Genomic DNA, 24809 nt, shown 5'->3' with positions numbered 1-24809 from the left:
TGGTTCTCCTGCTTGGATCCACTTTATCCTAATATCTCCTCTGTCTTTGTTGTTCCACTCTGTACTTTTGGTTTGGTCTTTTGGACCATTTTCTTGTGGTTCCTGTACTCCTCAATTGTCTGTCTCTCTACTTCCTTCCCTGCCTCCCCTACTACCATCATCCTTGTATTTTTCCCACCCACTGGCCCTCCTCTCGCTCTCCTCTCTCCCTTCGATGTGCTCTCCTCCCCCTCCCTACCTCCCTCCCCAGGCGTGTGGGACGCAGTGAGTGCTCGTGTGGACAGACATTCCTCCCGTCGCCGTGGCTCTCCCGGGCCAAACAGTCACGTTCCCGTAGCGACGTGGACCTGCAAGCCGCCGCCACGGCAGCACACTCCTCCCGATCTCTCCCCACCCCTCGTAAGGCAGACCCTACCCCCTTTTCTCACAGGGGGAGAGAGCACAGCCACAGATGGACAGAGTCACTGATTTTATTTTATTTTTATTTTACCTTTATTTAACTAGACAAGTCAGTTAAGAACAAATTCTTATTTTCAATGACGGCCTAGGATCAGTGGGTTAACTGCCTGTTCAGGGGCAGAACGACAGATTTGTACCTTGTCAGCTCGGGGGTTTGAACTTGCAACCTTCTGGTTGACTATGGTTGACTATACTAACTGATGGACAGGCAGGCAGACTGACTGGGTACTACTGATGGACAGACTGACTGACTGACTATACTAACTGATGGTCAGTCTGGCAGACTGACTATACTAACTGATGGTCAGGCAGACTGCCTATACTAACTGATGGACAGGCAGGCTGACTGACTGACTATACTAACTGATGGACAAGCAGACTGACTGACTATACTAACTAATGGACAGGCAGGCTGATACTGACTATACTAACTGATGGACAAGCAGACTGACTGACTGACTGACTGACTGACTGACTGGACTGACTGACTGACTGACTGAAGACAGACTGACTGACTATACTAACTGATGGACGGACAGACTGACTGAATGACTACTAACTCATGACTGACTGACTATAGTAACTGACGGACAGGCAGACTGACTGACTATAGTAACTGATGGACAGGCAGGCTGACTGACTGACTATACTAACTGATGGACAAGCAGACTGACTGACTGACTGACTATACTAACTGATGGACGGACAGACTGACTGAATGACTACTAACTCATGGACGGACAGCCAGACTGACTGACTATAGTAACTGACGGACAGGCAGACTGACTGACTATAGTAACTGATGGACAGGCAGGCTGACTGACTGACTGAACTGATGGACAAGCTGACTATACTAACTAACTGACAGACAGGCTGACTGACTACTATACTAACTGATGGACAAGCAGACTGACTGACTGACTGACTATACTAACTGACAGACAGGCTGACTGACTATACTAACTGATGGACGGACAAACTGACTGAATGACTACTAACTGATGGACGGACAGACTGACTGACTGACTATAGTAACTGATAACTGACTGACTATAGTAACGGACAGGCAGACTGACTGACTGACTATAGTAACTGATGGACAGGCAGGCTGACTGACTGACTATACTAACTGATGGACAAGCAGACTGACTGACTATACTAACTGACAGGCAGGCTGACTGACTGACTATAGTAACTGATGGACAGACTGACTGACTATAGAACTGATGGGCAGGCTGGACAGATGGACAGGCTGATGACTGACTATAGTAACTGATGGACAGGCTGATAGACTGACTATAGTAACTGATGGACAGGATAGACTGACTGACTGACTGACTATATACTGATGGACAGGCTGACACTATAGTAACTGACTGACTACTGACTATACTAACTGATGGAACTGATGGACTGACTATACTAACTGACAGCAGGCTGACTGACTGACTAACTGATGGACGGACAAACTGACTAACTGATGGACACAGACTGACTGACTGACTATAGTAACTGATGGACAGGCAGACTGACTGACTATAGAACTGATGGACAGGCTGACTGACTGACTATAGTAACTGATGGACAGCAGACTGACTGACTATAGTAACTGATGGACAGGCTGATGGACAGACTGACTGACTATAGTAACTGATGGACAGGCTGATAGACTGACTATAGTAACTGATGGACAGGCTGATAGACTGACTAGTAACTGATGGACTGACTGACTATAGTAACTGATGGACAGGCTGACTGACTATAGTAACTGATGGGCAGGCTGATAGACTGACTATAGTAACTGATGGACAGGCTGATAGACTGACTATAGTAACTGATGGACAGGCTGATAGACTGACTAGTAACTTATGGACAGGCTGATAGACTGACTATAGTAACTGATGGACAGGCTGACTGACTATAGTAACTGATGGACAGGCTGACTGACTATAGTAACTGATGGGCAGGCTGATAGACTGACTATAGTAACTGATGGGCAGGCTGATAGACTGACTATAGTAACTGATGGACAGGCTGAGACTGACTATAGTAACTGATGGAGGCTGATAGACTGACTATAGTAACTGATGGACAGGCAGACTGACTGACTATAGTAACTGATGGACAGGCTGACTGACTGACTAACTATAGTAACTGATGGACAGGCTGACTGACTGACTATAGTAACTGATGGACAGGCAGACTGACTGACTATAGTAACTGATGGACAGGCTGATATTACTGCCCAACTAACTGCTTTACTGACTGTCTGATGTCCTGGTGAGAGTGAATTGAAGCTTCTTCCACTGTGTCCCCAGCAGCTTCATTAAGACAGGAAGAGATCCATGCTGAGTGACACAGCTTGACTGGAGGAGGAGGGTCAGAGCCGGAGTTATTTTCTTAGTCAGGGCTACAGTACTAACTGTAACTACGTGTAATGTTAGTGCTGTGTGTGGATTATGTAGACTTTGAATCAGCCAATAGCGTAATGTCCCAATCCAAGTGCTTCTCAACCCAAGCAGGTTTTCTAGCTTCGCGTTAGACTCTTTTTCATAATATCGCCCATACCCTTTATCCCCATACCCTTATACCTGCCCCTCTCCTCCTCCTCTGTCCTCCTCTCTTCTATCAGTGTTGATGAAGGGGTTTTACTGCCCGAGGGTGTGCTCCCAGGTCTTTCCTCTCTGGCCCCACCCCCAGCAGGAGGAACAGGACCTCGCCTCCTGGAGCTGGAGCAGGACCCGCCAACTGGAGAGAACACACCCCCCAGACACGCTCAAAGACCTCAGCAAGAAGGAGACCAAGCGGCAGGAGGTCATCAACGGTGAGGAGGGACGGGGGGGAGGGAGTGGGGGATGGAGGGATCTCTTCTAATTGAGGTGTAACATTGAGCTGCTACTCATCCGATGCAAAATATTGTGAATTAATTGCCACTAGAGTAATCTCTCTCTCTCTCTGTCTCTCTCTGTCTCTCTCTCTCTCTGTCTCTCTCTCTCTCTCTCTCTCTCTCTCTCTCTCTCTCTGAGTCTCTCTCTGTCTCTCTCTCTCTCTCTCTCTCTCTCTGTTCTGCAGACAGTGTCTCTGTCTCTCCTCTGGAGAGAGGAACTCATGTCTCTCCTCTCTCTCTCTCTCTCTGTCTCTCCCTGCTCTCTCTGAGATCTGCCCTCTCTCTCTCTCTCTCTCTCTCTCTCTCTCTCTCTCTCTCTCTCTATCTCTCATAACCTCCTCTCAGAGTTGTTTGCACAACGAGCACGCCATGTGCGCATGCTGTAGTGTTCTGCAGACAGTGTTCTGGGAAGCCCTGAGAGAGAGGAACCACATGCCACAGAGCTGGCCACCATCTTTCCCAGCCTGGATGAGATCATAGACATGCACTGTGAGTACGGTTCCACCACTGCTTGACCGTAGTATCACCATAACCCCCGCTACAGTACAACCACATGACCAATGTACTGCCACTGTAACCCCGACTACAGTACGACCGTAACCCCCGCTACAGTACAACCACATGACCAATGTACTGCCACTGTAACCCCGACTACAGTACGACCGTAACCCCCGCTACTGTACAACCACATGACCAATGTACTGCCACTGTAACCCCGACTACAGTATGACCGTAACCCCCACTACAGTACAACCACATGACCAATGTACTGCCACTGTAACCCCGACTACAGTACGACCGTAACCCCGCTACAGTACAACCACATGACCAATGTACTGCCACTGTAACCCCGACTACAGTACAACCGTAACCCCAGCTACAGTACAACCACATGACCAATGTACTGCCACTGTAACCCCAACTACAGTACAACCGTAACCCCAACTAGAGTACAACCACATGACCAATGTACTGCCACTGTAACCCTGTCTACAGTACGACCGTAACCCCAACTACAGTACAACCACATGACCAATGTACTGCCACTGTAACCCCGACTACAGTACGACCGTAACCCCCGCTACAGTACAACCACATGACCAATGTACTGCCACTGTAACCCCCGCTACAGTACAACCACATGACCAATGTACTGCCACTGTAACCCCAACTACAGTACAACCGTAACCCCAACTAGAGTACAACCACATGACCAATGTACTGCCACTGTAACCCCGTCTACAGTACGACCGTAACCCCCGCTACAGTACAACCACATGACCAATGTACTGCCACTGTAACCCCGTCTACAGTACGACCGTAACCCCCACTACAGTACAACCACATGACCAATGTACTGCCACTGTAACCCCGTCTACAGTACAACCACATGACCAATGTACTGCCACTGTAACCCCGTCTACAGTACAAACCACATGACCAATGTACTGCCACTGTATCCCCGTCTACAGTACAACCACATGACCAATGTACTGCCACTGTAACCCCGTCTACAGTACAACCACATGACCAATGTACTGCCACTGTAACCCCGTCTACAGTACAACCACATGACCAATGTACTGCCACTGTAACCCCGTCTACAGTACAACCACATGACCAATGTACTGCCACTGTAACCCCGTCTGCAGTACAACCGTTGGTTTTGTTTAGTTTAGTTTTATTTTTACAGGGACAGTGCACATTAATCAACGTTTCAGTAAAAGTGCCGGTTTTAGCCAGCCGGCTAATTTTCAACCGCAGTCGCTGGGCAGGTTATTAAAAACAATTACAATATAGACAATAGCACCATAGACATAGCAACATAGCAACATAGGACAAGCAAGACATAGCATACAGACAGAGCAACATAGAACAAAAAGCAGCAAGACAAAATTCATAAAAGCAACAAAGTGTTTCCATACCTCACAAGCTACAGACAACATGGAAAGCGGCAGCACACAGCTAGGGACCATGTTCACAAATCTGATTGACCTTTAGCCATGTCTTCAAGCATTTTGTGAAAGTGTGATATGTGGTGCAGTTATGTGTGTCTGATGGCAGTGTATTCCAGACATGGGAAGCTCTCACAGAGAATGCAGATTTACTAAAGGTGCTTTTCCTTAGGGGAACTATACAGTCACCTCTCATGGCAGACCTTGTGGATCTGCTGCCATATGTCTGGGTTTTCTGTTTAACAAAAATATTGAGTGGAGGGGGAGCCAGGCCATTAAGGATCTTGAATACAAGACATGCGTCGGTGTATTGCACAAGATTTTCCCAACTCAAGAGCTTATGTTTTCTAAGGATGTGACAATGATGATGGCTATTGGGCTTCCTATCAAGCACTTTGAGAGCCTGTTTGTAGACAGACTGAATAGGTTTTAATGTTGTACAACAAGCTTGGGCCCAACTAGTCAAGCAGTATATTAAGTGGGGGAGTATCATAGATTTGAAGTACAGTTTTGCTACCTCTGTAGTCAAACAATTTCGTATAAATCGGGAATTAGCTAGATTGAATTTAGTTATTTGAATGACCTTTTTCACATGCTTTTTAAAAGAGAGGTTGGAATCAAGTATGATGCCAAGATACTTAAAATCGGATACCACCTGGAGCTTCTCCCCTGACACATAGACATCTGGCTCAGTAGCATCTGTTGCCCTCTTTGTGAAGAACATGCAAACAGTTTTTTTCACATTGAGATGCAAACACGAGTCTCTGAGCCACTTTGTAACCTGGACCACTACAGTAGTGAGTTCTTGTGCAGCTTGTTGTTTGCTCTTTGCATGCACATATATCACTGTATCATCTGCATACATTTGAACTTCAGACCCAGTACAGACAGAAGGCAGATCATTAATGTACAGGCTGAACAGGAGGGGCCCCAGTATTGACCCTTGGGGCACGCCCACATCATAGCTACGAGTGGGCGACAGCTCATTGCTCACTCTGACACACTGAGTTCTGCCTTCAAGGTATGATTTCATCCATCTCAAGGCATCAGGGGAAAAGTTGAACTTGGACAATTTTGTGATGAGAATCTCATGGTTAACAGTATCAAAAGCCTTCCTTAGGTCCAGAAACACAGCCCCAACAGCACCCCTTTGTCCATCTTGACTTCACATTTTCCAGAAGAAAGCAGTTGGCCGTTTCTGTGGAGTGTTTCGCTCTGAAGCCAAACTGCATGGAGTGTAATGTGAAGGGGCTGTTGTTGAGGTGGGCAATCAGTTGTTCTGCTACACACTTTTCAACAACCTTTGACACCACAGGTAGTATACTAATGGGCCTGTAGTTACTCACGTCAGCAGGGTCGCAACCCCAACTACAGTACAACCACATGACCAATGTACTGCCACTGTAACCCCGACTACAGTACGACCGTAACCCCCGCTACAGTACAACCGCATGACCAATGTACTGCCACTGTAACCCCGTCTACAGTACTGTAACCCCGCCCCGTCTATGTACAACAATGTACTGCCACTGTATGACAGTACGACCGTAACCCCGCTACAGTACAACCGCATGACCAATGTACTGCCACTGTAACCCCGTCTACAGTACGACCGTAACCCCCGCTACAGTACAACCACATGACCAATGTACTGCCACTGTAACCCCGTCTACAGTACAACCACATGACCAATGTACTGCCACTGTAACCCCGTCTACAGTACAACCACATGACCAATGTACTGCCACTGTATCCCCGTCTACAGTACAACCACATGACCAATGTACTGCCACTGTAACCCCGTCTACAGTACAACCACATGACCAATGTACTGCCACTGTAACCTACCGTCCCCGCTACAGTACAACCACATGACCAATGTACTGCCACTGTAACGCCCAACTACAGTACCCGTAACCCCGCTACAGTACAACCACATGACCAATGTAACTGTAACCCCAACTACAGTACTGACCCGTAACCCCCGCTACAGTACAACCACATGACCAATGTACTGCCACTGTAACCCCGTCTACAGTACAACCACATGACCAATGTACTGCCACTGTAACCCCAACTACAATGTCTACAGTACAACCACATGACCAATGTACTGCCACTGTAACCCCGCTACAGTACAACCACATGACCAATGTACTGCCACTGTAACCCCAACTACAGTACGACCGTAACCCCCGCTACAGTACAACCACATGACCAATGTACTGCCACTGTAACCCCAACTACAGTACGACCGTAACCCCCGCTACAGTACAACCACATGACCAATGTACATGACCAATGTAACCCCGCCTGCCACTGTAACCCCAACTACAGTACGACCGTAACCCCGCTACAGTACAACCACATGACCAATGTACTGCCACTGTAACCCGTCTACAGTACGACCATAACCCCGCTACAGTACAACCACATGACCAATGTACTGCCACTGTAACCCCAACTACAGTACGACCGTAACCCCGCTACAGTACAACCACATGACAGTACAAACCCATTTATGACCAATGTACAACCACATGACCAATGCCACTGTAACCCCAACTACAGTACGACCGTAACCCCGCTACAGTACAACCTGACCAATGTACTGCCACTGTAACCCCAACTACAAAAACCCTGACATACAAACCAAAATTACAGTATGACTACATGACTGCCAATGCAGTCAGTCTGACCACTGTAAATTGTAGGGCGGAGAATTGCCAAAGACCTCACGATACGATGTTACCACGATGCCTAGGTGTCCAGACGATATATATTGCAATTGGATGCAGTAATTTTATTGCGATTCCATGTTCCAAACATGCTGCTCACCATATGTCTGCTGCAGAAGGACAAGAGAGAGTCATGAGAAAACAAGTTTTGATCAGTCGTGGAAATAAGTGCTGAAAACAAATTGGTTCCTTATTTAAAAGCAGATGGAGAATAAGCTCTGATGGGAAAACACCGGAGCTTTGGTGCAACGATCGCAAAAATAATATTGCGATACTGTCAAAATGAAACGGCATACCTCCCAAAATGATACCCTGATATATAACTGTATCAATATTTCCCCTCATCACTAGTAAATTAACCCTAGTGTAACTGGAGTCCCAGTTACACTGACCATAATAAACCAGACCATAAGTCTACCCCAGTCCAACCGCTGTGTTCCCTGTGTGTTTCTGTGCAGATGCTTTCTACGAGCACCTGAAGAAGCTGCGTCAGCACAATTTCATCGTCAAGGCCATCGGAACCACGTTACTCAATAGGGTAAGGAACAGGGTCAACCAGGTCACTACTTCCACCACTCCCTCTCTCTCTGCCCCTCACCCCATCTCTCTGTGCCCCTCACTACCCTCTCTCTGTGCCCCTCACTACCCTCTTTCTCTGCCCCTCACCCCATCTCTCTGTGCACCTCACTACCCTCTCTCTCTGCCCCTCACCCCATCTCTCTGTGCCCTCACTGCCCCTCTCTCTCTCTGCTCCTCACCCCATCTCTCTGTGCCCCTCACTACCCTCTCTCTGCCCTCTCACCCCATCTCTCTGTGGCCCTCACTACCCTCTCTCTCTGCCCCTCACCCCATCTCTCTGTGGCCCTCACTACCCTCTCTCTCTGCTGCCCCTCACTGCCCATCTCTCTCTGCCCTCACTGCCCACTCTCTCTGTGCCCCTCACCCCATCTCTCTGTGCCCCTCACTGCCATCTCTCTGCCCCTCACCCCATCTCTCTGTGCCCCTCACTGCCCTCTCACTTTGCCCCTCACTGCCCTCTCTCTGTGCCCCTCACTGCACTCTCTCTCTGCCCCTCACCCCATCTCTCTGTGCCCCTCACCCCATCTCTCTGTGCCCCTCACTACCATCTCTCTCTGCCCCTCACCCCATCTCTCTGTGGCCCTCACTACCCTCTCTGCCCCTCACCCCATCTCTCTGTGCCCCTCACTGCCCTCTCTCTCTGCCCCTCACCCCATCTCTCTGTGCCCCTCACTGCCCTCTCTCTCTGCCCCTCACCCCATCTCTCTGTGCCCCTCACTGCCCTCTCTCTCACTACCCCTCACCCCATCTCTCTGTGGCCCCTCACCCCATCTCTCTCTGTGCCCCTCACTGCCCTCTCTCTCTGCCCCTCAATCCATCTCTCTCTGCCCCTCACTGCCCTCTCTCTTTGCCCCTCACTGCCCTCTCTCTCTCTGCCCCTCACCCCATCTCTCTGTGCCCCTCACTGCCCTCTCTCTTTGCCCCTCACTGCCCTCTCTCTGCCCCTCACCCCATCTCTCTGTGCCCCTCACTGCCCTCTCTTGCCCCTCACTGCCCTCTCTCTCTCTCTCTGCCCCTCACCCCATCTCTCTGTGCCCTTCACTGCCCCCTCTCTTTGCCCCTCACTGCCCTCTCTCTCTGCCCCTCACCCCATCTCTCTGTGCCCCTCACTGCCTCTCTTTGCCCCTCACTGCCCTCTCTCTCTGCTCCCTGTGCCCCTCACTGCCCTCTCTTGCCCCTCACTGCCCTCTCTCTGTGCCCCTCACTGCCCTCTCTCTGTGCCCCTCACTGCCCTCTCTCTGTGCCCTCACCCCATCTCTGTGCCCCTCACTGCCCTCTCTCTGTGCCCCTCACTGCACTCTCTCTCTGCCCCTCACCCCATCTCTCTGTGGCCCTCACCCCATCTCTCTGTGCCCCTCACTGCCCTCTCTCTGTGCCCCTCACTGCCCTCTCTCTGTGCCCCTCACTGCCCTCTCTCTCTCTGCCCCTCACCCCATCTCTCTCTGCCCCTCACTGCCCTCTCTCTTTTGCCCCTCACTGCCCTCTCTCTTTTGCCCCTCACTGCCCTCTCTCTCTCTGCCCCTCACCCCATCTCTCTGTGCCCCTCACTGCCCTCTCTTTTGCCCCTCACTGCCCTCTCTCTCTGCCCTCACCCCATCTCTCTGTGCCCCTCACTGCCCTCTCTCTTTTGCCCCCTCACTGCCCTCTCTCTCTCTGCCCCTCATCCCATCTCTCTGTGCCCCTCATCCCATCTCTCTGTGCCCCTCACTGCCCTCTCTCTCTGCCCCTCACCCCATCTCTCTGTGGCCCTCACCCCATCTCTCTGTGCCCCTCACTGCACTCTCTCTGCCCCTCACTGCACTCTCTCTCTGCCCCTCACCCCATCTCTCTGTGGCCCTCACCCCATCTCTCTCTGCCCCTCACCCCATCACTCTCTGCCCCTCACCCCCTCTCTCTCTCTGCCCCTCACCCCCTCTCTCTCTCTGCCCCTCACCCCCTCTCTCTCTGCCCCTCACCCCATCTCAGCCTAACCCCTCATCCCATATATGAAGTGGATACTTAGGTAAATGGATCCCTAAAGAAAGCTTTTAATCACTCCCCTTTCTCTCTCTCACTTTCTCTGTCCCTCTCTCTCTGCCCCTCACCCCATCTCTCTCTGCCCTCACCCCATCTCTCTGCCCCTCACCCCATCTCTCTCTGCCCCTCACCCCCTCTCTCTCTCTGCCCCTCACCCCCCCCCTCTCTCTGCCCCTCACCTCCTCTCTCTCTCTCTCTCTGCTCTCCTCTGCCCCTCACCCCTCTCTCTCTCTGCCCCTCACCCCCTCTCTCTCTCTGCCCCTCACCCCATCTCTCTCTCTGCCCCTCACCCCATCTCTCTCTCTGCCCCTCACCCCACTCTCTCTCTGCCCCTCACCCCTCTCTCTGCCCCTCACCCCTCTCTCTCTCTGCCCCTCACCCCTCTCTCTCTCTGCCCCTCACCCCCTATCTCTCTCTGCCCTCACCCCTCTCTCTCTCTGCCCCTCACCCCTCTCTCTCTGCCCCTCACCCCTCTCTCTCTCTGCCCCTCACCCCCTCTCTCTCTGCCCTCACCCCATCTCAGCCTAACCCCCTCATCCCATATATGAAGTGGATACTTAGGTAAATGGATCCCTAAAGAAAGCTTTTAATCACTCCCTCTTTCTCTCTCTCACTTTCTCTGTCCCCATCTCTCTCTGTCTAGTTTGGAGGGACAGAGGGTGAGTGGTTTCAGAAGCTGACGTCTAGGTTCTGTAGTCACCAGACGTGGGCCCTGGAACAGCTGAAGATGAGACAGAAGAAAGACCCTCGTTTCAACTCCTTCATACTGGAGGCAGAGAGTAGGCCTCAGTGTCGTAGGCTGCAGCTGAAGGACATCATCCCCACTGAGATGCAGAGGCTCACCAAATACCCCTACTGCTGGAAAACATTGCCAAGTGCACAGGTCTGTGTGTGTCCTTCCTGTTCACATTCAGATAAACAGAGAGAGTGTGTGTGTTGTGACATGTGTTGTGTGTATTCCTGTAGAGGACACCTTGGAGAAGGAGAGTATTCAGCAGAGTGCAGAGTGCTGTAGGAAGATCCTCAACCACGTCAACGGAGGTCAAACAGATGGAGAACCTGCTGGTGAGACACACACACACACACACACACTCAAACTACTACTATTCTTATAAGTGTCTGAGGGAAAGTATAAATGGTTTTCTCTCCCTCCAGACCCTGAAAGACTATCAGCGCAGGCTGGACACCTCAGGACTCAAACCCAGTAATGAGCTGTACCTGGAGTACAAGGTGACTGACAATAGTGAGGGCTTCTTGTAGTGTGGTCCAGTGCTCTTCATGCTATCCTTTCTACAGTTGTCCCGTTCTCTCATTCTTTATCAGTCTCTATTGTTCTCTTCTCTCTCAGTACCTTGACCTGGCCCAGAGAAGGATGATATATGAGGGGCCTCTGACCTGGAGAGTGACCAAGGAGAAAACATTAGGTGCACTATCAACTCTACAAACATTAGTTTGTTTTAATGTATCAACCAATCGTCTGTCTGATTTCATTTTACTCAAACCCAAACTTTTGTTCTTCTGTTGTTTACTTCTTGCCCCACTCTCCTCTCTACCCTGTTCCTGCCCCACTCTCCTCCTCTCCTCTCCACCCTGTTCCTGCCCCACTCTCCTCCTCCTCTCCTCTCCATCCTGTTCCTGCCCCACTCTCCTCCTCCTCCTCCTCTCCATCCTGTTCCTGCCACTCTCCTCCTCCTCTCCTCTCCATCCTGTTCCTGCCACACTCTCCCTCCTCCTCTCCATCCTGTTCCTGCCCCACTCTCCTCCTCCTCCTCCTCTCCATCCTGTTCCTGCCACACTCCTCCTCCTCCTCTCCTCCATCCTGTTCCTGCCCCACTCTCTCCTCCTCCTCCTCTCCATCCTGTTCCTGCCACACTCTCCTCCTCCTCTCCCCTCCATCCTGTTCCTGCCCCCACTCTCCTCCTCCTCTCTACTCTCCATCCCAGTTCCTGCCACTCTCCTCCTCCTCTACTCTCCACCCTGTTCCTGCCCCACTCTCCTCCTCCTCTCTCCTCTCCATCTGTTCCTGCCCCCACTCTCCTCCTCCTCTCCTCTCCATCCTGTTCCTGCCCACTCTCCTCCTCCTCTCCTCTCCATCCTGTTCCTGCCCCCTCTCCTCCCTCCTCTCCTCTCCATCCTGTTCCTGCCCCACTCTCCTCCCTCCTCTCCTCTCCATCCTGTTCCTGCCCCACTCTCCTCCTCCTCTCCATCCTGTTCCTGCCACACTCTCCTCCTCCTCTACTCTCCACCCTGTTCCTGCCCCACTCTCCTCCTCCTCTCCTCTCCATCCTGTTCCTGCCCCACTCTCCTCCTCCTCTCCATCCTGTTCCTGCCCCCACTCTCCTCCTCCCTCTCCTCTCCATCCTGTTCCTGCTCTCCTCCTCCTCCTCCTCTCTCCATCCTGTTCCTGCCACACTCTCTCCTCCTCCTCTACTCTCCACCCTGTTCCTGCCCCACTCTCCTCCTCCTCTCCTCTCCATCCTGTTCCTGCCACACTCTCCTCCTCCTCTACTCTCACCCTGTTCCTGCCCCACTCTCCTCCTCCCTCTCCTCTCCATCCTGTTCCTGCCCCACTCTCCTCCTCCTCCTCCTCTCCCTCTCCACCTGTTCCTGCCTCACTCTCCTCCTCCTCTCCTCTCCATCCTGTTCCTGCCCCCTCCCTCCTCCTCTACTCTCCATCTGTTCCTGCCACACTCTCCTCCTCCTCTACTCTCCACCCTGTTCCTGCCCCACTCTCCTCCTCCTCTCCTCTCCATCCTGTTCCTGCCACACTCTCCTCCTCCTCTACTCTCCACCCTGTTCCTGCCACACTCTCCTCCTCTACTCTCCACCCTGTTCCTGCCCCACTCTCCTCCTCCCTCTACTCTCCACCCTGTTCCTGCCCCACTCTCCTCCTCCTCCTCTACTCTCCACCCTGTTCCTGCCTCTCCTCCTCCTCCTCTACTCTCCACCCTGTTCCTGCCCCCCACTCTCCTCCTCCTCCTCTCCTCCCACCCTGTTCCTGCCACACTCTCCTCCTCCTCTCCCCTCCATCCTGTTCCCTGCCCCACTCTCCTCCTCCTCTCCCCTCCATCCTGTTCCTGCCCCACTCTCCTCCTCCTCTACTCTCCATCCTGTTCCTGCCCCACTCCCCTCCTCCTCCTCTCCCCTCCATCCTGTTCCTGCCCCACTCTCCTCCTCCTCTCCCCTCCATCCTGTTCCTGCCCCACTCTCCTCCTCCTCTACTCTCCATCCTGTTCCTGCCCCACTCCCCTCCTCCCTCCCTCCTCTCCACCCTGTTCCTGCCACACTCTCCTCCTCCTCTCCCCTCCATCCTGTTCCTGCCCCTCTCCTCCTCCTCTACTCTCCACCCTGTTCCTGCCCCTCTCTCCTCCTCCTCCTCTCCTCTCCATCCTGTTCCTGCCCCACTCTCCTCCCTCCTCCTCTACTCTCCACCCTGTTCCTGCCCCACTCTCCTCCTCCTCTACTCTCCACCCTGTTCCTGCCCCCACTCTCCTCCTCCTCCTCTACTCTCCACCCTGTTCCTGCGCCACTCTCCTCCTCCTCCTCTACTCCACCTGTTCCTACCCCCTCTCCTCCTCCTCCTCTCCCTCTCACCCTGTTCCTGCCACACTCTCCTCCTCCTCTCCCCTCCCATCCTGTTCCTGCCCTACTCTCCTCCTCCTCTACTCTCACCCTGTTCCTGCCCCACTCTCCTCCTCCTCTACTCTCACCCTGTTCCTGCCCCACTCTCCTCCTCCTCTACTCCACCCTGTTCCTGCCCCACTCTCCTCCTCCTCTCCTCTCCACCCTGTTCCCTGCCCCACTCCCTCCTCCTCCTCTACTCTCCACCCTGTTCCCTGCCCCACTCTCCTCCTCCTCCTCTCCTCTCCACCCTGTTCCTGCCACACTCTCCTCCTCCTCTCCCCTCCATCCTGTTCCTGCCACTCTCCTCCTCCTCTACTCTCCACCCTGTTCCTGCCCCACTCTCCTCCCCTCTACTCTCCACCCTGTTCCTGCCCCACTCTCCTCCTCCTCTACTCTCCATCCTGTTCCTGCCACACTCTCCTCCTCCCTCTCCTCTCCATCCTGTTCCTGCCCCCCACTCTCCTCCTCCTCCTCCTCTCCATCCTGTTCCTGCCACACTCTCCTCCTCCTCTCCTCTCCATCCTGTTCCTGCCCCACTCTCCTCCTCCTCCCTCCTCTCCATCCTGTTCCTGCCACCTCTCCTCCTCCTCTCCTCTCCATCTGTTCCTGCCACACTCTCCTCCTCCTCTCCTCTCCATCCTGTTCCTGCCCCACTCTCCTCCTCCCTCCTCCTCTCCATCCTGTTCCTGCCACACTCTCCTCCTCCTCTCCCCTCCATCCTGTTCCTGCCCCACTCTCCTCCTCCTCCTCCTCTCCATCCTGTTCCTGCCACTCACTCTCCTCCTCTCCCCCTCCATCCTGTTCCTGCCCCCCTCTCCTCCTCCTCCTCCTCCTCTCCATCCTGTTCCTGCCACACTCTCCTCCTCCTACTCTCCACCCTGTTCCCTGCCCCACTCTCCTCCTCTCCTCTCCTCTCCATCCTGTTCCTGCCCCACTCTCCTCCTCCTCTCCTCTCCATCCTGTTCTGCCCCACTCTCCTCCTCCTCTCCTCTCCATCCTGTTCCTGCCCCACTCTCCTCCTCCTCTCCTCTCCATCCTGTTCCTGCCCCACTCTCCTCCTCCTCTCCTCTCCATCCTGTTCCTGCCTCTCCTCCTCCTCTCCATCCTGTTCCTGCCACACTCTCCTCCTCCTCTCCACCCTGTTCCTGCCCCCCACTCTCCTCCTCTCCCTCTCCATCCTGTTCCTGCCCCACTCTCCTCCTCCTCTCCATCCTGTTCCTGCCCCCACTCTCCTCCTCCTCTCCCTCTCCATCCTGTTCCTGCCCCACTCTCCTCCTCCTCTCCTCTCCATCCTGTTCCTGCCCCCACTCTCTCCTCCCCTCTACTCTCCACCCTGTTCCTGCCCCCACTCTCCTCCTCCTCTCCTCTCCATCCTGTTCTGCCACACCTCCTCCTCCTCTACTCTCCACCCTGTTCCTGCCCCACTCTCCTCCTCCTCTCCTCTCCATCCTGTTCCTGCCCTCTCCTCCTCCTCCTCCTCTCCTCTCCACCCTGTTCCTGCCTCACTCTCCTCCTCCTCTCCTCTCCCATCCTGTTCCTGCCCCACTCTCCTCCTCCTCTACTCTCCATCCTGTTCCTGCCACTCTCCTCCTCCTCTACTCTCCACCCTGTTCCTGCCCCACTCTCCTCCTCCTCTCCTCTCCATCCTGTTCCTGCCACACTCTCCTCCTCCTCTACTCTCCACCCTGTTCACCACACACTCTCTCCTCTACTCTCCACCCTGTTCCTGCCCCATTCTCCTCCTCCTCTACTCTCCACCCTGTTCCTGCCCACTCTCCTCCTCCTCCTCTACTCTCCACCCTGTTCCTGCCCCACTCTCCTCCTCCTCCTCTACTCTCCACCCTGTTCCTGCCCCACTCTCCTCCTCCTCCTCTCCTCTCCACCCTGTTCCTGCCACTCTCTCCTCCTCCTCTCCCCTCCATCCTGTTCCTGCCCCCACTCTCCTCCTCCTCTCCCCTCCATCCTGTTCCTGCCCCACTCTCCTCCTCCTCTACTCTCCATCCTGTTCCTGCCCCACTCCCCTCCTCCTCCTCTCCCCTCCATCCTGTTCCTGCCCCACTCTCCTCTCCTCTCCCCTCCATCCTGTTCCTGCCCCACTCTCCTCCTCCCCTCTACTCTCCATCCTGTTCCTGCCCCACTCCCCTCCTCCTCCTCCCTCTCCACCCTGTTCCTGCCACACTCTCCTCCTCCTCTCCCCTCCATCCTGTTCCTGCCCCCACTCTCCTCCTCCTCTACTCTCCACCCTGTTCCTGCCCCACTCTCCTCCTCCTCCTCTCCTCTCCATCCTGTTCCATACCCCACTCTCTCCTCCTCCTCTCTCCCACCTGTTCCTGCCTCCACTCCTCCCTCCTCCTCTACTCTCCACCCTGTTCCTGCCCCACTCTCCTCCTCCTCTACTCTCCACCCTGTTCCTGCCCACTCTCCTCCTCCTCCCCTCTACTCTCCACCCTGTTCCTGCCCCACTCTCCTCCTCCTCCTCTCACTCTCACCCTGTTCCTGCCACACTCTCCTCCTCCTCTCCCCTCCATCCCTGTTCCTGCCACACTCTCCTCCTCCTCTACTCTCCACCCTGTTCCTGCCCCACTCTCCCTCTCCCTACTCTCCACCCTGTTCCTGCCCCACTCTCCTCCTCCCCTCTACTCTCCCACCCTGTTCCTGCCCCACTCTCCTCCTCTCCTACTCTCCACCCTGTTCCTGCCCCACTCTCCTCTCCTCTACTCTCCACCCTGTTCCTGCCCCACTCTCCCTCCTCCTCCCTCTCTCTCCACCCTGTTCCTGCCACACCTCCCTCCTCCCTCCCCTCCATCCTGTTCCTGCCCCACTCTCCTCCTCCTACTCTCCACCCTGTTCCTGCCCCACTCTCCTCCTCCTCCCTCTCTCCTCCATCCTGTTCCTGCCCCACTCTCCTCCTCCTCCTCTACTCTCCACCCTTTCCTGCCCCACTCTCCTCCTCCTCCTCCTCTCCACCCTGTTCCTGCCACCTCTCCTCCTTCCCTTCCCCTCCATCCTGTTCCTGCCACTCTCTCCCTCTCTCTCCACCCTGTTCTCTCACACTCTCCTCCCTCCTCTCCCTCCATCCTGTTCCTGCTGCCACACTCTCCTCCTCTACTCTCCACACTGTCCTGCCCCCTCTCCTCCTCCTCCTCCTCTCCACCCTGTTCCTGCCACACTCTCCTCCTCCTCTCCTCTCCACCCTGTTCCTGCCACACTCTCCTCCTCCTCTCCCCTCCATCCTGTTCTGCCCCACTCTCCTCCTACTCTCCACCCTGTTCCTGCCCACTCTCCTCCTCCTCCTCTCCTCTCCATCCTGTTCCTGCCCCACTCCCCTCCTCCCTCCTCTCCTCTCCCACCCTGTTCCTGCCACACCTCTCCTCCTCCTCTCCCTCTCCATCCTGTTCCCCACACATCCTCCTCCTCTACTCTCCCACCTGTTCCTGCCCCACTCTCCTCCTCCTCCTCTCCTCTCCCACCTGTTCCTGCCACACTCTCCCTCCTCCTCTCCCCTCCATCCTGTTCCTGCCACACTCTCCCTCCCCTACTCTCCACCCTGTTTACTGCCCCACTCTCTCCTCCTCTCCTCTCCTCCACACCTATTTCCCTGCCACACTCTCCTCCTCTCTCACTCTCCATCCTGTTCCTGCCCCACTCTCCTCACCTCCTCTCCTCTCACCCTGTTCCTGCCCCTCTCCTCCCCATCCTCTCCTCTCCACCCTGTTCCTGCACACTCTCTCCTCCTCCCCCTCCATCCTGTTCCTGCCACACTCTCACTCCTCCTCTACTCTCCACCCTGTTCCTGCCCCACTCTCCTCTCCTCCTCTCACTCTCCACCCTGTTCCTGCCACACTCTCCTCCCCTCCTCTCCCCTCCATCCTGTTCCTGCCCCCACTCTCCCCTCCTCCTCTACTCTCCACCTATTTCCTGCCCCACTCTCCCTCCTCCTCCTCTCTCTCCATCCTGTTCCTGCCACACTCTCCCTCCTCACCTCTACTCTCCACCCTGTTCCTGCCCCTCTCCTCCTCCTCCTCTCCCTCCATCCTGTTCCTGCCACACTCTCCTCCTCTCTACTCTCCCACCCTGTTCCTGCCCCACCTCCTCCTCCTCCTCTCCTCTTCACCCTGTTCCTGCCACACTCTCCTCCTCCTCCCCCTCCATCCTGTTCCTGCCCTCTCCTCCTCCTCTACTCTCCACCCTGTTCCTGCCCCATCTCCTCCTCCTCCTCTCCTCTCCACCCTGTTCCTGCCACACTCTCCTCCCTCCTCCTCCCTCCATCCTGTTCCTGCCCACTCTCCTCCTCCTCTACTCTCCACCCTGTTCCTGCCCCACTCTCCTCCTCCTCCTCTCCACCCTGTTCTGCCACACTCTCCTCCTCCCTCCATCCCACCTGTTCTACCACACTCTCCTCCTCCTCTACTCTCCACCCTGTTCCTGCCCCACTCTCCTCCTCCTCTACTCTCACCCTGTTCCTGCCCCACTCTCCTCACTCCTCCTTCCTCCATCCTGTTCCTGCCCCCACTCTCCCTCCCTCCTCCTCTACTCTCCATCCTGTTCCTGCCCCACTCTCTCTCCTCCCTCTCCACCCCTGTTCTACCCACTCTCCTCACTCCCTCTCCCTCCATCCTGTTCCTGCCCACTCTCCTCCTCTACTCTCCACCTGTTCCTGCCCCACTCCCTCCTCCTCCTCTACTCTCCATCCTGTTCCTGCCCCTCTCCTCCTCCTCCTCTCCTCTCCCACCCTGTTCCTGCCACAATTTCCCTCCTCCTCTCCCCTCCATCCTGTTCCTGCCCCACTCTCCTCCTCCTCTACTCTCCCACCCTGTTCCTGCCCCACTCTCCTCCTCCTCCTCTCCCTCTCCACCCTGTTCCTGCCACACTCTCCTCCTCCTCTCCCCTCCATCCTGTTCCTGCCCTCCTCCTCCTCTACTCTCCCTCCTCCCCTCTCCCTCCTCCTCTCACCCCTTTCCTGCCCCACTCTCCCTCCCTCCTCTCCCCTCCATCCTGTTCCTGCCACACTCTCCTCCTCTCCTCTCCACCCTGTTCTACCACACTCTCTCCTCCCTCTCCCCTCCCATCCTGTTCCTGCCACACTCTCCTCCTCTACTCTCACCTGTTCCTGCCCCTCTCCTCCTCCCCTCCCTCCTCTCCTCTCACCTATTCACACCACCTCTCCTCCTCCTCTCCCTCCATCCTGTTCCTGCCACTCTCCTCCTCCTCTCCCCTCCATCCTGTTCCTGCCACACTCTCCTCCCTCCTCTCTCTCCACCTGTTCCTGCCCCACTCTCCTCCTCCTCTACTCTCCACCCTGTTCCTGCCCCACTCTCCTCCTCCTCCTCTCTCCTCCATCCTGTTCCTGCCCCACTCTCCTCCTCCTCTCTACTCTCCATCCTGTTCCTGCCCCACTCTCCTCCTCCTCCTCTCCTCTCCACCCTGTTCCTGCCACACTCTCCTCCTCCTCTCTCCTCCATCCTGTTCCTGCCACACTCTCCTCCTCTACTCTCCACCCTGTTCCTGCCCCACTCTCCTCCTCCTCTCCTCTCCATCCTGTTCCTGCCCCACTCTCCTCCTCTACTCTCCACCCTGTTCCTGCCCCACTCTCCTCCTCCTCCTTCCTCTCCACCCTGTTCCTGCCACACTCTCCTCCTCTACTCTCCACCCTGTTCCTGCCACACTCTCCTCCTCCTCTACTCTCCACCCTGTTCCTGCCACACTGTCCTCCTCCTACTCTCTCCACCCTGTTCCTGCCCCACTCTCCTCCTCCTCCTCCTCCTCTCCACCCTGTTCCTGCCACACTCTCCTCCTCCTCTCTCCTCCATCCTGTTCCTGCCACACTCTCCTCCTCTACTCTCCACCCTGTTCCTGCCCCACTCTCCTCCTCCTCCTCTCCTCTCCACCCTGTTCCTGCCCCACTCCTCCTCCTCCTCCTCTCCTCTCCACCCTGTTCCTGCCACACTCTCCTCCTCCTCTCCCCTCCATCCTGTTCCTGCCACACTCTCCTCCTCTACTCTCCACCCTGTTCCTGCCCCACTCCTCCTCCTCCTCCTCTCCTCTCCACCCTGTTCCTGCCCCACTCTCCTCCTCCTCCTCTCTCTCCATCCTGTTCCTGCCCCACTCTCCTCCTCTCTCCTCTCCACCCTGTTCCTGCCCCACTCTCCTCCTCCTCCTCTACTCTCCATCCTGTTCCTGCCACACTCTCCTCCTCCTCTACTCTCCACCCTGTTCCTGCCCCACTCTCCTCCTCCTCCTCCTCTCCACCCTGTTCCTGCCACTCTCCTCCCTCCTCTCCCCTCCCATCCTGTTCCTGCCCACTCTCCTCCTCTACTCTCCACCTGTTCCTGCCCACTCTCCTCCTCCTCCTCTCCTCTCCACCCTGTTCCTGCCCACTCTCCTCTCTACTCTCCACCCTGTTCCTGCCCCACTCACCTCCTCCTCCTCTCACTCTCCACCCTGTTCCTTCCACACTCTCCTCCTCCTCTCCCCTCCACCCTGTTCTGCCACACTCTCCTCCTCCTCTCCCCTCCATCCTGTTCCTCCTCCTCTCCTCTCCCACCCTGTTCCTTCCACACTCTCCTCCTCCTCTCCCCTCCTGTCCTGTTCCTGCTCCTCTGCACACTCTCCTCCTCCTCCTCCCCCTCCACCCTGTTCCTGCCACACTCTCCTCCTCTACTCTCCACTCTCCACCCTCCTCCCTGCCTCCCCACTCTCTCCTCCTCTCCCCTCTCTCTCCACCCTGTTCCTGCCACACTCTTCCTCTCTCCCCTATCCTGTTCCTGCCATGCTCCCTCCGTCCTCAGTTTCATGCTTTATATCATCATCATCATCCTCTGCTCCACCCCTGTTTCATAACATCTCATCATCCTCTTCATCTCCTCACCTCGGTTCATAGTACGCTCTCAATAAATCCTCCGTCTCGTTCATATGCATCTTCATCTCCTCTGCTCTCCACCCTGTTCTGCCTCCTCCTTTCCTCCTCTCCCAATCCTGTTCCTGCCTCCTCCTCCTCCTCTCCTCTCCATCCTGTTCGCCTCACTCTCCTCCTCCTCTACTCTCCACCCTGTTCCTGTCCCACTCTCCTCCTCCTCTCCTCTCCATCCTGTTCCTGCCCCCTCTCAGAAGTGCAGTGTGTGTTGCTAGGGGATCTGTTGGTGCTGTTACAGAAGCAGGATGATAAGATGGTGCTGAAGTGTCAGAGTAAGAGTAACATCGCTGTTCAGGAGGGCAAGCAGATGCTCAGCCCTATCATCAAACTAGACTCTGCCTTCCTCCGAGAGGTGGCCACAGGTGAGACACGCACATCTTTAAATACTTCATTTGAATGCACAAATCACATTACAGTCCCGAAGGATTCAAACATTTCAAAGATTCACAGACACATAGACACGCGTAGTGTCAAAGATACCTTCTCCACCTTCTCCACACAGCTAGGCTGTCCATGACAAAGAGCAATGAGCAGTACCTTGCTAGCTGCTTTGCCTTTTCCCTATGCAGTCCTGCAATCTGATGGCCATGCACTATCAGCCTATGTACACGGCCAAAGGCTGTTCAGGCATGACTCAAGAGGCTGGTATTTCAGAAACTTGACAGCACAGGGTCTGGTCCATGTAAGAGTCAAAAGAGCAACCCACTTCCAAAAGAGCATCTGTCTCCGGCCTTCCCCACAACAACACCTGCCATATTTGGTATTCAAGAAAACACAACATCATCAACATGGAGTCGCACACACACACACACACACACACACACACACACACACACACACACACACACACACACACACACACACACACACACACACACACACACACACACACACACAACACATCACACCACACACACACACACACACACACACACACACACACACACACACACACCTTGCAGGAATATGTCATCTCAATCCCCTCTCTTCTGTCCCTCTGTCAGACCGTAAGGCTTTCTACGTGATCTTCACCTGGGACAGCGGGGCTCAGATCTACGAACTGGTGGCTCAATCTGTCGGGGAGAGGAGGAAGTGAGTGTGGGAGAGGGAGAGAGAAGGGTTTGGGGAGAGGAGAGAAGTGAGAGGGAGAGGGAGAGAGAGGGTTTGGGAAGGGGATTGGTGAGGGGAGAGGGAGAAGTGAGTGAGGGAGAGGGAGAGAGAAGGGTTTGGGAAGGGGATTGGTGAGGGAGAGAGGAGAAGTGAGTGTGGGAGATCGAGAGAGAAGGGTATTGGTGAGGGGGAGAGGGAGAAGTGAGTGTGGGAGAGGAGAGAGAAGGGTTTGGGAGAGGAGAGGAGAGGAGGTGAGAGGGAGAGGAGAGAAGGGTTTGGGAAGGGGATTGGGAGGGAGAGGAGGTAGTGAGGAGGGAGAGGGGGAGAGAGTGTTTGGGAGGGGAGGCTGAGGAGGGGATTGGGGAAGAGGTGAGAGAGTGAGTGGGGGAGAGGAGAGAGGTTTATGGGGAGGGAGGAGGAGAGGTGGAAGATATGAAGATAAAGACGAAGCACCAACTGTAGTGGTGATGTGGCTTTGTTGTGTGAAGCTGGACAGATGTGATCAAGATGGCGGTAGATGAGCTGAAGAAGACAGGACCTCCATCTGACCTGAAGAGAGGAAACAGCATCTTAACTGGAGGAGGGGAAACCCATACAGCCCCACCACGTGAGTCAACACAGCTCTTGAGTGTGCACTGTAATAAGCCAGTCCTCTGAGCACGGATCACATTTTTAGTCATTTAGCAGACGCTCTCATTCAGAGTGACTTACAGGAGCATTTAGGGTTAAGTGCCTTGCTCAGGGTACATCGACAGATTTTTCACGTAGCCAGCTTGAGGATTTGAACCAGCGACCTTTCGGTTACTGGCCCAGCGCTCTTAACCGCTTGCCTACCTGCCGCTGATCTCATTTCTTTCTCTCCTTCTCTTTCTCGCTTCTCTTTCTTTCAGGTTTCCTCAACCCCCTCTCAGCCCCACTGAAAATGGAGGAGTCTTGTTGAAAAACAGCATTGGTGAGAACAGACAACAAAGCACCTCTTTCAAAGCACCTCTTCTAGATGTTGATAATGTCGTTGTTAATGGTGCTATTACTGATGTTTATTTAGTTACTGCCAAGACTGTTACTACCAAGACTGTTACTGTGTTACTACCAAGACTGTTACTGTGTTACTACCAATACTGTTACTGTGTTACTACCAAGACTGTTACTGTGTTTTTACTGTTCCTGTGATACTACCAAGACTGTTACTGTGTTACTACCAAGACTGTTACTGTGTTACTACCAAGACTATTACTGTGTTACTACCAAGACTGTTACTGTGTTTCTTCTGTTCCTGTGTTACTACCAAGACTGTTACTGATGTTACTACCAAGACTGTTACTGTGTTTTTTCTGTTCCTGTGTTACTACCAAGACTGTTACTGTGTTACTACCAAGACTGTTACTGTGTTACTACCAAGACTATTACTGTGTTACTACCAAGACTGTTACTGTGTTTTTTCTGTTCCTGTGTTACTACCAAGACTGTTACTGTGTTACTACCAAGACTGTTACTGTGTTTTTTCTGTTCCTGTGTTACTACCAAGACTGTTACTGTGTTACTACCAAGACTATTACTGTGTTACTACCAAGACTTTTACTGTGTTACTACCATACTGTTACTGTGTTACTACCAATACTGTTACTGTGTTACTACCAATACTGTTACTACCAATACTGTTACTGTGTTTTTACTGTTACTGTGTTACTACCAAGACTGTTACTGTGTTTTTACTGTTACTGTGTTACTACCAAGACTGTTACTGTGTTTTGTACTGTTACTGTGTTACTACCAAGACTGTTACTGTGTTTTTACTGTTACTGTGTTACTAACAAGACTGTTACTGTGTTTTTACTGTTACTGTGTTACTAACAAGACTGTTACTGTGTTTTTACTGTTACTGTGTTCCTACCAAGACTGTTCCTGTATTTGTACTGTTACTGTGTTACTACCAAGACTGTTACTGTGTTTTTACTGTTACTGTGTTACTACCAAGACTGTTACTGTGTTACTACCAAGACTGTTACTGTGTTACTACCAAGACTGTTACGTGTGTTATTCTACCAAGACTGTTACTGTGTTACTACCAAGACTGTTACTGTGTTTTTACTGTTCCTGTGTTACTACCAAGACTGTTACTGTGTTACTACCAAGACTGTTACTGTGTATTGACTACAAGACTATTACTGTGTTACTACCAAGACTGTTCCTGAGTTTTTACTGTTACTGTGTTACTACCAAGACTGTTACTGTGTTACTACCAAGACTGTTACTGTGTTTTTACTCTTACTGTGTTACTACCAAGACTGTTACTGTGTTACTACCAAGACTGTTACTGTGTTACTACCAAGACTATTACTGTGTTACTACCAATGACTGTTTCTACTACTGTTACCGTGTTACTACCAAGACTGTTACTGTGTTACTACCAATACTGTTACTGTGTTACTGCTGTGTTACTACCAAGACTGTTACTGTGTTTTTACTGTTACTGTGTTACTACCAAGACTGTTACTGTGTTTTTACTGTTACTGTGTTACTACCAAGAC

The 24809-nt window shown here is 53.6% G+C and overlaps 1 protein-coding gene and 1 pseudogene across 1 annotated transcript; both read left to right on the top strand.

Annotated features, from left to right (window-relative positions):
- Positions 1–250: 250 nt before the first annotated feature.
- LOC124018555 lies at positions 251–11677 on the top strand (annotated as a pseudogene).
- On the top strand, positions 11678–23236 carry LOC124018556 (rho guanine nucleotide exchange factor 1-like). Its single transcript, XM_046333886.1, has 7 exons — positions 11678–11699; positions 11790–11864; positions 11983–12058; positions 21366–21533; positions 22176–22263; positions 22770–22888; positions 23172–23236. The coding sequence occupies exons 1-7, from the start codon at positions 11685–11687 to the stop codon at positions 23219–23221; spliced, it is 591 nt and encodes a 196-aa protein (XP_046189842.1). The 5' UTR covers positions 11678–11684; the 3' UTR covers positions 23222–23236.
- The last annotated feature ends 1573 nt before the right edge of the window (positions 23237–24809 follow it).

Source organism: Oncorhynchus gorbuscha, unplaced genomic scaffold (genome assembly GCF_021184085.1).
Source record: "Oncorhynchus gorbuscha isolate QuinsamMale2020 ecotype Even-year unplaced genomic scaffold, OgorEven_v1.0 Un_scaffold_5472, whole genome shotgun sequence".
Classification (NCBI taxonomy): Eukaryota; Metazoa; Chordata; class Actinopteri; order Salmoniformes; family Salmonidae; genus Oncorhynchus; species Oncorhynchus gorbuscha.
Note: the sequence above shows the minus strand (reverse complement) of the source record. Positions and strands in the feature narration are given on the sequence as shown.

Coding starts and splice junctions, on each gene's coding strand:
- LOC124018556 (XM_046333886.1), top strand. Junction 21,534..22,175: donor CCTCCGAGAGGTGGCCACAG/GTGAGACACGCA, acceptor TCCCTCTGTCAG/ACCGTAAGGCTTTCTACGTG. Junction 22,264..22,769: donor TCTGTCGGGGAGAGGAGGAA/GTGAGTGTGGGA, acceptor TGTTGTGTGAAG/CTGGACAGATGTGATCAAGA.